This window comes from Amblyraja radiata, chromosome 8 (genome assembly GCF_010909765.2).
Source record: "Amblyraja radiata isolate CabotCenter1 chromosome 8, sAmbRad1.1.pri, whole genome shotgun sequence".
NCBI lineage: Eukaryota > Metazoa > Chordata > Chondrichthyes > Rajiformes > Rajidae > Amblyraja > Amblyraja radiata.
In genome coordinates, this window is record NC_045963.1 from 3091149 (window position 1) to 3106396 (window position 15248).

The 15248-nt window shown below is 45.1% G+C and overlaps 1 protein-coding gene across 1 annotated transcript in view; it reads left to right on the plus strand.

The window, feature by feature from the left end:
• LOC116975817 (potassium/sodium hyperpolarization-activated cyclic nucleotide-gated channel 1-like) overlaps positions 1 to 15248 on the plus strand; it is a 62693-nt gene that overhangs the window by 27625 nt on the left and 19820 nt on the right. Inside the window, exon 5 of the mRNA XM_033025051.1 lies at positions 1624 to 1782. Coding sequence (XP_032880942.1) covers positions 1624 to 1782 — 159 coding nt within the window. The remainder of the gene's footprint in view (positions 1 to 1623; positions 1783 to 15248) is intronic.

Sequence of the window (15248 nt, forward strand, 5' to 3'; positions counted from 1 at the left end):
CTGGAAGTAGAATTCTGTAAGTTGCTTCACCAACAGACTGAGGTTGAAGGGCAAATTAAAATGTGAAGAGCAAATTTGAGAGAGTTTGATTAGGTAAGAATATCAAGTAAAAATAAAGCAAAACAAGTAACTAGTTGAGGGTAGACACAAAATGCTGGAGTAACTCAGTGGGACAGGCATGGGTGATGTTTCCGGTTGAGAAGGGTTTCGACCCAAAATGCTGCCTGTCCCGCTGAGTTACTCCAGCATTTTGTGTCCACCTTCGATTTAAACCAGCATCTGCAGTTCTTTCCTGCACATTAAGTGTAGTTGGGGCACTGATTAGCAACGATCTACCAGAGAAGGCTTCAAGGGAATAGTTACCCATTCGCATTCTCATTTATAATTTTGTATGTGTAGTATGACTACTTTGATAACTGTAGCAATGTTACAAAATTTTGAGATTTAAAAAATCAAGTCTGTAATTTATCCCATCAGATAAAGCATAAAAAGAAGTTTAATTTGACACCTAATTCACTTTCATATCTCAAGTATTTAAAAAGTTATGGCCATTTTCATACTCGGAAATTAGCATCTTGTTCCCTATTGATTTTCTATGGACATAACAAAAAAGCTGTGATCGTGTGCAGTTAAAAGCCCATAACCTTCTTAAAAATTAAGAGAACTGAATGAAATTTTCAGTTATCGTAGATTGAACCATTCTGAAACAAATATAAAATAATCTTACTTGGATGACCTGAAATTAAAGCATATAATTAGTTAGTTACCCAAGTGTAGCTAATTTCAAACTTCAATTACTAGATCTAAACATCTATCCATTTCTTAATAAATGATTAACATTTTTAAATAGCCTAAGTGTCCAAATAATATTCATAAATAATTCACAATAAAACATGATTTTTAAATCTCATTTACATTAATTTATAGGCCAAATGGAAGGAATTTAGTGTTCAATTGCTGCAAATTAAAGACCATTTAAAATCAGCTTTCTAGTGGGATCCTATGAACGCGCTGGTTTAGAACGTTCACATTGCGGTAGATTTGTGCCCCCAAATGCCCAGAAAAATACTGCGGGATATAATGGGCCCAAAATGAGCTACTCGCAATATTAAACTTTGTATAAAGGGATCTTAAGAAGCCCTTTTTAATGTAAAAATATGCAGCCTACCTTCAGTTATTTGCTCTATGCGACCCTGACAGCTGCCGGTGGTCGCGGGTTTAGAGATTGATTTTTAAACTACTATAACTATTATACGAGGCCTTTAAAACTAATAATAGCTTTTGCGACGGGGTCTTCCAGCGATTTTTCGTTAATAATTAACTAGGCTGAACATCTTCGATTTGAACAGCCTAGAGAAAATCGCGTTTTAAACCCGCCCCCCTCTAAACGGCGCCAAAATCGCGCACACCCGCAGCGACAGATTTTCAGCGACGCTTCAGGTAGGCTTTGCAACATACCTAATAACTGATTCACGGTGCTGGCTCGAAGGGCAGAATGGCCTCCTCCTGCACCTATTTTCTATTTTCTATGATTAAACATGAAATGCCTTAGAAATAATTTAATAATGTGCAATGTACTGTAAATGAAAGTTTACTATCTCTAATCACTTAATCCTTCTGCAGCTACACGAGTGGGATGTGGGTATGACGAGAGTGTTGCACTTAGCATACTGGTTTGCTGTTGCCGTTCTCTTTTGTCACTGGAATGCCTGCTTCCAGTTTCTCATAGTAATGATACAGGATTTTCCAGAAAAGAGCTGGGTGATACTTCAAGGTCTCATGGTGAGCTATGCATTGTTCTTATAAACTAGCTCTCACATCCTTAGTTGTCTGATAGGCTTTCTGTGTTTTTCGTTTTCATAGTCCAAAACTTTCATTGTGCAAAAGAGTAGAGTTCTTAGTTGTTGGCAACACATGTACAATGTGACATTGACTGCCTGGTGACGTCTGCACACACAATCCTGACTTATTTACTCTAGGTGTTCATCTCCATTACTATCTTATCTTACTATCCTTTTGGACTGTGCTAAAAAAAAACCCCTAGATAGTCCTTGAAAAAAAACTGTGGTAGTTCCATTGAGATGGAGGGTATCTCCCCTTATTAACATCTTTTCTACAAAGGCCTGTAGTATCCAAAAATCATGAATCAAAAATGTTCTGCCGACTTACAATTATCACCATAATTTCTGCCAACTAATGTTGTTAAGGCAGGTCATAAACCATATAACCATATAACAATTACAGCACGGAAACAGGCCATCTCAACCCTTTTAGTCCGTGCCGAACACGTATTCTCACCTAGTCCCATATACCTGCGCTAAGACCATAACCCTCCATTCCTTTCCCGTCCATATAACTATCCAATTTATTTTTAAATGATAAAAACGAACCTGCCTCCACCACCTTCACTGGAAGCTCATTCCACACAGCCACCACTCTCTGAGTAAAGAAGTTCCCCCTCATGTTACCCCTAAACTTCTGTCCCTTAATTCTCAAGTCATGTCCCCTTGTTTGAATCTTCCCTACTCTCAGTGGGAAAAGCTTATCCACGTCAACTCTGTCTATCCCTCTCATCATCTTAAAGACCTCTATCAAGTCCCCCCTTAACCTTCTGCGCTCCAAAGAATAAAGCCTCTAACTTGTTCAACCTTTCTCTGTAACTTAGTTGCTGAAACCCAGGCAACATTCTAGTAAATCTCCTCTGTACTCTCTCTATTTTGTTGACATCCTTCCTATAATTAGGCGACCAAAATTGTACACCATACTCCAGAATTGGCCTCACCAATGCCTTGTACAATTTTAGCATTACATCCCAACTTCTATACTCAATGCTCTGATTTATAAAGGCCAGCACACCAAAAGCTTTCTTTACCACCCTATCTACATGAGATTCCACTTTCAGGGAACTGTGCAGTTATTCCCAGATCCCTCTGTTCACCTGCATTCTTCAATTCCCTACCATTTACCATGTACGTCCTATTTTGATTTGTCCTGCCAAGATGTAGCACCTCACACTTATCAGCATTAAACTCCATCTGCCATCTTTCAGCCCACTCTTCCAACTGGCATAAATCTCTCTAGACTTTGAAAATCTTCTTCATTATCCACAACCCCACCTATCTTAGTATAATCTGCATATTTACTAATCCAATTTACCACACCATCATCCAGATCATTGATGTACATGACAAACAACAGTGGACCCAACACAGATCCCTGTGGCACCCCACTAGTCACTGGCCTCCAACCTCACAAACAACCATCCACCATTACTCTCTGGCATCTCCCATTCAGCCACTGTTGAATCCATCTTGCTACTCCACCATTAATACCCAACAATTGAACCTTCTTAACCAACCTTCCATGAGGAACCTTGTCAAAGGCCTTACTGAAGTCCATATATACAACATCCACTGCTTTACCCTCATCAATTTCCCGAGTAACCTCTTCAAAAAATTCAAGAAGATTAGTCGAACATGACCTTCCAGGCACAAATCCATGTTGACTGTTCCTAATCAGACCCTGTTTATCCAGATGCTTATATATATTATCTCTAAGTATCCTTTCCATTAATTTGCCCACCACTGACGTCAAACTAACAGGTCTATAATTGCTAGGTTTACTCTTAGACCCCTTTTTTAAACAATGGAACAACATGCGCAGTACGCCAATCCTCCGGCACTATTCCCGTTTCTAATGACATTTGAAATATTTCTGTCATAGCCCCTGCTATTTCTACACTAACTTCCCTCAATGTCCTAGGGAATATCCTGTCCGGACCTGGAGACTTATCCACTTTTATATTTCTCAAAAGTGTCAGTACTTCCTCTTCTTTGAATCTCATAGTTTCCATAGCTACTCTACTTGTTTCCCTTACCTCACATAATTCAATATCCTTCTCCTTGGTGAATACCGAAGAAAATAAATTGTTCAATATCTCCCCCATCTCTTTTGGCTCTGCAGATAGCTGTCCACTCTGACTCTCTAATGGACCAATTTTATCCCTCGTTATCCTTTTGCTATTAATATAGCTGTAGAAACCCTTTGGATTTACTTTCACCTTACTTACTTTCACCTTACTTACTGGATTTACTTTCACCTTATTTGCCAAAGCAACCTCATATCTTCTTTTAGCTTTTCTAATCTCTTTCTTAAGATTCTTTTTACCTTCTTTATACTCCTCAAGCACCTCATTTACTCCATGCTGCCTATAATAAACAGTGCAAGCAGGTTCAATTTGTTGATTATCATTTATACAATTGAAAACCCTACAGGTGTGATAAAGCTAGCAATATTGAATTAAATGTGACCGATAACTGAGATTATAGTCAGCAGGCAACACAGACTTGGTGTGCAGACTGGACTGGGTCGAACCTTCACAGACTTGGCAGCCACTTTTTTGGCATTATCCATTTTATCCTCCCTGGCTCATGATTCTGTAAACTTGATGTAAATCATTATTTAAATATAAGAGTAACATTGACTGAGTGCCAGTCCTTGTGCACTAGTCGCATTTTAAATGTGAGTGCAATGAAAGAAATGATGGGCTTTGTTTCTTAATTATCTCTCTCATTTCAACCACAAAAGTCATGTTAAATTTGTTTGTTTTGTTGTGAATCACTGCACAGATTAAAAGTAGAAGACGGGCTTGGCCTGGTTAATGAACATGCGCTGCCAATGGGGTGATCTGTATTTACTTCAATGAGGGGGGTATTGAGTACGGCAGAGTAATGCCATTACTGAGCATTGGTAGAGAGAAGGGCACGACTGGCGTCTCAACATTGTAGGGTTTTGATGTTTCAGACCCAATAGAGAGAGATAAAATAGGTGGGGGAGATGCAGTACCAGTCAGGGAGAAGCTGTTCAGTTTTCAGTTTAGTTTATTGTCACGTGTACCGAGGTACAGTGAAAAGCTTTTCTTGCATGTTATCCAGTCAGCAGAAAGACAATGCATGATTACAATCAAGTGTATAGATAGGTACATGATAAGGCTAAAAACATTTAGTGCAAGGTAAACATTTAGTGCCATCTGTCATCGGGACGACAGATGGCACAATGGGCTAAGTGTTCGGCTGGCGACCGGAAGGTGGCCGGTTCGAATCCCGCTTGGAGTGCATACTGTCGTTGTGTCCTTGGGCAAGACACTTCACCCACCTTTGCCTGTGTGTGAATGTGTGTGAGTGATTGGTGGTGGTCGGAGGGGCCGTAGGCGCAGAATGGCAGCCACGCTTCTGTCAGTCTGCCCCAGGGCAGCTGTGGCTACAGAAGTAGCTTACCACCACCGAGTGTGACTGAGGAGTGAATGAATAATGCGATGTAAAGCGCCTTGAGTATTAGAAAGGCGCTATATAAATCCCATCCATTATTATTATTATTAAAACCAGCAAAATCCAATCAAGGACAGTCCAAGGGTCACCAATGAGGTAGATAGTTCAGGACTGCTCTCTGCTTGTGGTAGGATGATTCAGTTGCCTGATAACAGCTGGGTAGAAACTGTCCCCGAATCTGGGGTGTGCATTTTCACACTTCTATACACTTAAGAATGTCAGAGCTTGCAAACTTGACTGAGTTTTTTGAGGAAGTAACAAAAGTGATTGATGAGGGTAAGGCAGTGTTCAAGAGTCAAGTCAAGTCAAGAGAGTTTATTGTCATGTGCCCCTGATAGGACAATGAAATTCTTGCTTTGCTTCAGCACAACAGAACATAGTACGCATTGACTGCAAAACAGATCATTGTGTCCATATACCATTATATATGTAAATACACACATGAATAAATAAACTGATAAAGTGCAAATAACAAATAATGGGCTATTAATGTTCAGAGTTTTGTCCAAGCGAAGTTTAATAGCCTGATGGTTGATGTTTGTTGGCTGCGTGGACTTTACCAAAGCATTGGGCAAGATCATTCATGGTTGGCTGATCCAGAAGATTAAGATCCATGGGATCCACTGTGACTGGGCTGAGCCAGTTCAAAATTGGCTTTTCCATTGAAGACAGAGGGTGGGGTTGGAAGGGTTTTATTGTGAGGTCTCTGACCAATGGTGTTCAGTTATGATGAGTGCTGTGTCCTCTGTTGTTTGTGATATATAGAAATGATTTAAACAAAAATGAAGGTGAGCTGATTGTTAAATTTGCAGATGACACAAAAATTAGCAGAGTTGTGTAGAGCGAGGAAAGTTGTTAAAGAATACAGCAGGATATAGATCACTTGGAAGTATGGCTTGGTAAATGGCAGATAGAGTTTAATCTGAATGAGAGTGTTGTATTGTACTTTGGGAGGTCGAATGTAAGAAAATGAAATTGTAGGGCTCTTAAAGACATTAATATTGAGAGGGATCTTGGGATGCAAATCCATAGATCCATGAAAGTGGAAACATAAGTAGATAGGGTGGTGAAGAATACATGCAACATACTAGTTTTCACTGGTCAGGTCACAGAGTATAAAAGATGGCAAATCATGTTGCAGCTGCATGAAACTTGTGTCACATATGGAGTATTATTGCAGGAAGCATGTGGAACATTTGAAGGAGATGCTGAAATAGTTCAACAGAATGTTGCCTTGATCAGAGAATATTAGATAAAAGGAGAAATTGGATAAACTTGGATTGTTTTCTCTGGAAATTCAGAGGCTAAGAGGTGAACTGATGATTAAAGTATATAAAATTGAGAGGTGTAGATAGGGTGAAAATGTCAAATACTCAAAAACATTGTGAGATTTATGAGGCGTTTATTTAATGTAGAGAGTGGTAGGTACCTGGAACACATTGCCAGGGAGGTGGTGAAAGCAGATATGACAGTGGCATTTCAGCGGCATGTGGACAGGCACATGAACAGTAGGGGAATGCAGAGATATAAAAAATGTGCAGGCAGATGAGATTAATTTAAGTTGGCATTATGGTTGCCATAGGGTATCATGATTGGCACCAACATCATGGGCCATAGAGCCTGTTTCTGTGCTGTTCATGTTATATGTTCTACAATATGGAACATGGAACAGTACAGCTCAAAGACAGGCCCTCAGTGTCTGTGCAGAACATGATGCCAAGACCAACTCTTATCTGCCTGCAATCCACCGGCTTCCATTCCCTGCACATCCATATGCATATCAAAAAGTCTCTTACATGCCACTGTCATATCTGCCACAATCCATTCCCTGCACATCCATATGCATATCTGCCACAAGCAGAACGTTCCAGGCAAAACAAATAATTGCACCGCACATCTCTTTTAAACTCTGCCCCTCTTGTCTAAAAGCTATGCCCTCCAGAATCAGATTTTTTAATCCAGGGGGAAAAAATTCTTCCTGTAATGGGGTGACCAGAACTGCACACGATATTCCTAATGTGACCTAACCCAAGTACTATAAAGCTGCATCATGACTTCCTGACTCTTATTCTCAATGCTCTGACCTGTGAAAGCAAGCATACCATATGCCCTCTTTACCACTTTGTCTATATGTATTGCCACTTTCAGTGACTTATGGTCCTTGGACCCAAAGATCCCTCTGCACAGCAATGCTGTTAAGGATCATTCCATTAATTGTGTATTTTCCCTTTACATTTGACCTCCAAAAATGCAACTCCTCACACTTGCATGGATTAAACTCCATCTGCCATTTCTCCTCCCATTTCTGTAGCTTTATCTATATCCTGCTATATACTTTGACAGTCTTCCTCACGGACTGCGACCCCAGCAATCTTTGTGTCATCCACAGACTTACTAACTAATCCGTCTATGTTTACGTCCAAGTGTGAAAAAGCACACCACTAGATTCAGGGACAGTTTCTTCCCCGTTGTTATCTGGCAACTGAATCATCCTACCACAACCAGAGATTATTGCAGAACCATTATCTATCTCATTGGTGACACTCGGACTATCCTTGTCTTTACCTTGCACTAAACATTATTCCCTTATCATGTATCTGTACACTGTAAATGGATCCATTCTAATCATGTTTTGTCTTTCTGCCGACTAGATAGCACGCAACAAAAGCTTTTCACTGTACCTCTGTACAGGTGATAATAAACTAAACTGAAACTAAAAAATCCTTTTTATATAATCCTTTTATCTATCTATCCCCTATCGTGCCTATCAGTGCCTATCATAGGGGATGTTATCATAGGGGATCACATACCTTACTAAAAGTCATGTAAACGGCATCCACTGCCTCTCCCTCATCGATCACCTTTGTCAACTCCTCAAAATAGAGTAAGATGCATGAGATCCATGGCAAGTTGTTCATTAGTAAGAAGCAACCTGCCGTGTACCAAGCCATGCTGACTCACTGTAATTAAACCATTCTCTTCTAACAGGGAGTAAATCCTATCTCGAAAAATCCTCTCCAATAATTTCCCTACTGCTTCTGTGAGGCTCACCGGCCAATATATTCCTTGATTCTCTCCACTTTCCTTCTTTGATACCAGAACAACATTAGCTATTCTCCAGCCTTCTGTGACCTAACTTGTAGCTGGAGAAGATGCAAAAACCTTTGTCAAGGCTCCCACAATCTATTCTCTCGCCTCTCTCAGTAACCTGGGATAGATTCCATCATGGCCTGCAACAATATATAAAGTAATCTAGTATTAAAAGTGTGCCTTGGGTAGTTTTATTATGACCCCTGCTCTCTGCTGAGCTGTATTTATCCAAGGTGACTTTCACTGATCCATCAGCTCAATCCTTAGCAGTTCAAGGTGGGGGCACGAGTTAAAGTTCTGAATTGAAGGAAGGCCATCTTTGATGGTATTAGACAGGAAGTTGCTCACATTGATTGGAGTAGGATGTTTGGGGGCAAAGGAACAACTGGAACGTGTGACGCCTTTGAAAGTGTGATGACAAGAGTTCAAGGCATGCATGTTCCTGTAAGGAAGATGACAGTAAAGAAGCTTGGATGATGAGAGAAATTGTTCCTCTAGTCAGGAAAAAGGAGGAGGCATGGGACAGGTATAGGCAGCTTGGATCAAGTGTATCCCTGGAGGAGTTTCGAGAACTGAGGAGCTTACCTAAGAAAGTCATGAGGGCAAAAAGGGAACATGAGATGACTGGCAGATAATATTAACAAAAATCCAAAGAGATTTTACATATGTACATTAATTTCTAAACGCCTGTTTTTGCTTCTTCATTCTGAGGTATTGTGTGTAGATTGATGATAAAAAAAATGAATCTAATCCATTTTAAAATAAGGCTGTAACATAATGAAAAAATGAAGGGGTCTGAATACTTTCTGAATGCAATTTCTTCGAGTCCGTTGCAATCTCAGATGTCGTTCTGCCAGTATCTGGCGCAGGTCACAGCTGGTCGGGTCGGTTCAGCCAGGTCCTGGGGGCTGCACTGGGGGGCGTCGTCACACTCCAGTAGGTGGGACATTGTCTTTACTGCTCCACAGCTGCATGTGTCTTCTGCCTGGTAGTTCCATGCTTTCATAAGTGCTTTGCACCTCCCCTGCTCCACTAGTAATCTGTTGAGGGTCTTCCAGGTTGGCCATGGGAGGTCGTGCCCGCTGGCGAGGCATTCAGTCGGAGTGATTCCTCTCTCCATCCAGTCGTGGGCTCGTGTGTTGAGCTGGTTCCATTCATCTTTCCAGATGTTGGTCCTTGCTGTTTCTTTGGTTGTCTGGAGAGGTGGGACTGTCTGCAAGAAACTGGCTCTGGATTTCAGTCGGGGTGGAGGTGCTGTGTGTCCGTGCAGGGGGTGCCTGGTATCGATCTCCTGTGCTCTCCGCTCGTCTTGGGCGACGATGGATCGTCTGATATGGGGGGGGGGCAATACCAGCTAGTGCGTAGAGGCACGGGACTGGCGTTGTCTTTATGCATCCCGTGATAATGCGGCAGGTGTCGTTGAGGGCTGTGTCGACCAGTTTGGTGTGGTGGGAGCGGCTCCAGCTTGAGCACGCGTATTCAGCTGTGGAGAAGCACAGGGCTAGGGCAGTTGCACGGATGGTTGGTGGATCAGCGCCCCACTTTGAGTTTACCAGTTTGCGCAGGATGTTGTTGCGAGTGTTGACCTTGGCTTTGGTGTTCTGAAGGTGGATTTTGAAAGAGAGTGTCCTGTCGAGTGTGACTCCGAGGTACACGGGGTGGAAGTGGTTGGAGAGTTTGTGGCCATCCCATGAGACGCTCAGTTGTTTTCCTGCATCTCGATTTTTAAGATGGAAGCTGCATAGTTGGGTTTTTGATGGTGGTTGTTATTGTAGTAGGTTGCCATCTCTTGGAGGGCGCTTTCCAGGACAGACTCGATCTTCTGGAAGTTCTCCTGTTGGGTGGTGATGCAGAGGTCATCAGCATAGATGAAGCGGCGGCATTGTGGGGGAAGTGGTTGGTCGTTGGTGTAGATGTTGAAGAGGAGGGGGGCCAGTACGCTGCCTTGTGGTAGGCCATTCTTTTGGGCTTTCCATTTGCTCTTCTTGTCGTTTAGTTGAACGAAGAAGCGCCTGTTGTTGAGAAGGCTTTTGATGACTTGGCACAGGTCGAGGTCACCAGTCATGTCAAAAAGTTTCCTGATCATGGTGCGGTGCTGGACAGTGTTGTAGGCAGCGGTGAGGTCTATGAAAGCTGCTCCGGTGATGAGTTTGCACTCAAATCTGTCCTCAATGTGTTGGGTGAGGTTCAGTAGCTGCCCGGCACAGGAGCGGCCAGGGCGGAAGCCAGCTTGATCTTTAGTAAGCTTGGAGTCTATAAGTGGCGTAAGGCGTTGGAGTAGTAGCCTCTCGTAGAGCTTGTCGGTGATGCAGAGGAGGGAAATGGGTCTGTAGCTCTTTGGGGATGATGGGTCCTTTCCAGGTTTGGGAATTGCGACAGTCTTGGCCTTTCTCCATACAGGTGGGGTTGTTTTCTGTGCCATGCATGAGTTCAGCATTGCTAGGAGCCAGGTCTTTGCTTTAGGTCTAAGGTGCTGTATCATTTCCGTTAGTACATCATCGATTCCTGCTGCTTTCCCAGGTTTCAGCATGCTCATTGCAGCTTCGAGTTCTTCTAGGTCGAAGGGCTTGGTGAGAGCGCTGGCTGGTTGTATGCGGTCTGTTACCGCTGTCCGGCGGTATTCTCCTGTGGGTCTGCGCCGGTTTTGGCTACGACCGTTTGCCACCAGCTGTGCTGCAACTGAGTTTGCTGTGACTGTTGTGAGCATGGGCGGTGTGGTATGGTCTTCACCGAGGCGGCGGATTGTGGCCCATGCCTTCCTGCTGTTATTGGTCATGTTGGTGTTTTCTATCAACTCCTTCCAGACTTGCCTTTGGTCCTCCCCGACTGTGTTCAACAGGGTCTCTCCGAGTTCCATGGTGGTGGAGGAGAAAGGGTCCTCGTGGTATGCCCTGTGGTAGGCTTTCAGTAGATCGCTGGATGTTTCCGACAGCCCGGGGATGTACTCGGTCTGGCATCCTCTTGGTATATGTCGCCTGGCTGACCTTTTCAGCAGTTCTGTGAACATGGTATAGTTGTTGGGGTGTGATGGAATGCTGGGGATGGAGTCTTCGATCTCCTGTTGGAATGACAGCCAGTCGGCCTTCCGCAGATTTAACCTTCTGCGGAAGGGGACGGTTGTTGCTTGGAGAGCGGATCGGATGGTTATGGTGATTGGCCGGTGTTGCGTATGGGGGATAGGGTCCAGGACCTCTTTCACAGCTCTGGATGATAGTTCGCTGCTCACACAAACAAGGTCTGGGTTATATCCTCGTTTCCATCTGGCACTGTGGAAAGATTTTGGCAGTTTGGCGTCATGGATCAGGGTCAGGTGTTTCGACTCGAGCCAGGTTTCGACTTCATCTCCATCTTGATTGTTCACTTCATAGCCCCACAATGAGCTATGGGCATTGAAGTCCCCAATGCTAATGTGGTATTTCCTCTTGCATCTGTCTGGCAGTTCAGAGTGGAGGAATGGACTTTGGGGGGGTTTATACACTGATGTGACAGAGATGTTTGGGAGGGCAACTGTGATGGTTTCCATTTGCCCTTCGGTGGTGTGGGTGCAGACCTCTTCGATCGCGAGGTTTGGTCTGCTGAATACAGCTGACCCATACTGTCTGTGTCGGATCTCGGCCACCAGCTTCATTCCAGGGATGGCTGGTCTGTGTTGTGTAGGGCCAGTGTGGGTTTCCTGCATGCACACTATGTCGAAGCGTTTGGCCGCTGTCGCTAGTATGTCTGCCTTGCATCTGGAGAAGCCTTCAATATTGATTGAGGCGATTGACAGTGCAGGCCCCGAGGAGGGCGAGTGTCTGTGGCGCTTCGGCATCGTCATCTAGTAGATTGCATGGGTAAGTATACAGATATTGGCCTACTGGTGGTAATAATATCAGATTATACCATTCAGTGTTTCCCAGGCTGCACCACGGGGAGGTTTCTGTATTAGCAGCCCGAATGCAATGTACCTAGTTCCTTGAAAGTGGTTGGCGTCACATAGAAAGTGTGATCAAGAAGGCCTCTGTTCGTTGGTCATCATCAGTCAGGGTATTGAGTGTAAAAGTCGGGATGCTATGTTACAGTTGTACAAGGTGGTGGTAAAACCACATTTGGAGTATTATGTTCAGTTTTGGTCACCCTGCTGTAAGAAAGTTGTTGTTAAGTTGGAAAGAGTGCAGAGAATATTTATGAGGATATTTGCAGGACTTGAGCTGTAGGCGGGGATTGGGAAGGCTAGGACTTTAATCTTTGGAGCGTGGCAGGATGAGGGGTGATCTTATAGAGGTGTTCAAGATCATGAGGGGATCAGGTAGGTGAATGCACCCTGTCTATTGTCCAGAGTAGGGGAATCAAGAACCAAAGTACATCGGTTTAAGGTAAGAGGGGAAAGATTAAATAGGCACCTGACGGGCAATTTCTTCATACGGAGAGTAGCGGGTCAATGGAGCGAGCTGCCAGAGGAGGTAATTGAGGCTGGTACTAGAACAACATTTAAAAGATATTTGGACAAGTACATGTACAGGAAAGGTTTAGAGGGATATGGCCAAATGCAGGCAGGTCTAGTGTAAATGAGGCATTTTGGTCATCATAGGCAAGTTGGGCTAAAGGCCCTGTTTCTGTGCTGTATAGACTCATAGAGATATTTATGGGGTACCTGCATTATCCGTAGCTAAATTGATGCAGACATCAAGAAACCATAATTTTTGTTGCATCTTATTCATGGTCCCATCATTTACACTGAATCGCAGTAATTTCATAGGACATCACATCTTTTGAAAAAGTTGCTTCAGAGGAGGCAGAACTCCTGTAATGTTATCGTGTTCAAAAGGGAACTGCAGATGCTGGAATATCGAAGGTACACAAAATTGCTGGGGAAACTCAGCGGGTGCAGCAGCATCTATGGAGCGAAGGAAATAGGCGACGTTTCGGGCCGAAACCCTTCTTCAGACTGATGGGGGGTGGGGAAAGAAAGAAGGAAAAAGGGAGGAGGAGGAGGAGCCCGAGGGCGGGCGGATGGGAGGAGACAGCTAGAGGGTTAAGGAAGGGGAGGAGACAGCACGGGCTAGCCAAATTGGGAGAATTCAATGTTAATGCCATAAGGACGCAAGGACCCCAGACGGAATATGAGGTGCTGTTCCTCCAATTTCCGCTGTTGCTCACTCTGGCAATGGAGGAGACCCAGGACAGAGAGGTCGGATTGGGAATGGGAGGGGGAGTTGAAGTGCTGAGCCACCGGGAGGTCAGGTAGGTTATTGCGGACTGAGCGGAGGTGTTCGGCGAAACGATCGCCCAACCTACGCTTGGTCTCACCGATGTAAATCAGCTGACATCTAGAGCAGCGGATGCAGTAGATGAGGTTGGAGGAGATACAGGTGAACCTTTGTCGCACCTGGAACGACTGCTTGGGACCTTGAATGGAGTCGAGGGGGGAGGTGAAGGGACAGGTGTTGCATTTCTTGCGGTTGCAACGGAAAGTGCCCGGGGAGGGGGTGGTGCGGGAGGGAAGGGAAGAATTGACGAGGGAGTTGCGGAGGGAGCGGTCTTTGCGGAAGGCAGACATGGGGGGAGATGGGAAGGTGTGGTGAGTGGTGGGGTCACGTTGGAGGTGGCGGAAATGGCGGAGGATTATGTGTTGTATTTGCCGGCTGGTGGGGTGAAAGGTGAGGACCAGAGAGACTCTGCCCTTGTTGCGTGTGCGGGGATGGGGAGAGAGAGCAGTGTTACGGGGTATGGATGAGACCCTGGTGTGAGCCTCATCTATGGTGGCGGAGGGGAATCCCCGTTCCCTGAAGAACGAGGACATTTCCGATGCCCTGGTATGAAATGTCTCATCCTGGGAACAGATGCGGCGTAGGCGGAGGAATTGGGAGTAGGGGATGGAGTCTTTACAGGGGGCAGGGTGGGAAGACGTGTAGTCCAGATAGCCATGTGAGTCAGTGGGTTTGTAATGTATGTCGGTCAGGAGTCTGTCCCCTGCGATGGAGATGGTGAGGTCAAGGAATGGTAGGGAAGTGTCGGAAATCGTCCAGGTGTATTGGAGTGCCGGATGGAAGTTGGTGGTGAAGTGGATGAAGTCAGTCAGTTGTGTGTGGGTGCAGGAGGTGGCACCAAAGCAGTCGTCAATGTAGCGGAGGTAGAGGTCAGGGATGGGGCCCTGGTACGCCTCGAACAAGGATTGTTCAACGTACCCGACAAAGAGGCAGGCGTAGCTGGGGCCCATGCGTGTGCCCATAGCTACGCCTTGTGTTTGGAGGAAATGGGAGGAGTCAAATGTAAAGTTATTGAGGGTGAGGACCAACTCCGCTAAGCGGAGGAGAGTGTCAGTGGCTGGGTATAGGTTGCTCCTCTGGTCGAGGGAGAACCGGAGGGCTCTGAGGCCATCCTGGTGGGGGATGGAGGTGTAGAGTGACCGGACATCCATGGTGAAGATGAGGGGGTGAGGGCCCAGAGAGTGGAATGCGTGGAGGCGGCGGAGAGTCTGAGGTGTCTAGAATATAGACACCTCAGACTCTCCGCCGCCTCCACGCATTCCACTCTCTGGGCCCTCACCCCCTCATCTTCACCATGGATGTCCGGTCACTCTACACCTCCATCCCCCACCAGGATGGCCTCAGAGCCCTCCGGTTCTTCCTCGACCAGAGGAGCAACCTATACCCAGCCACTGACACTCTCCTCCGCTTAGCGGAGTTGGTCCTCACCCTCAATAACTTTACATTTGACTCCTCCCATTTCCTCCAAACACAAGGCGTAGCTATGGGCACACGCATGGGCCCCAGCTACGCCTGCCTCTTTGTCGGGTACGTTGAACAATCCTTGTTCGAGGCGTACCAGGGCCCCATCCCCGACCTCTAC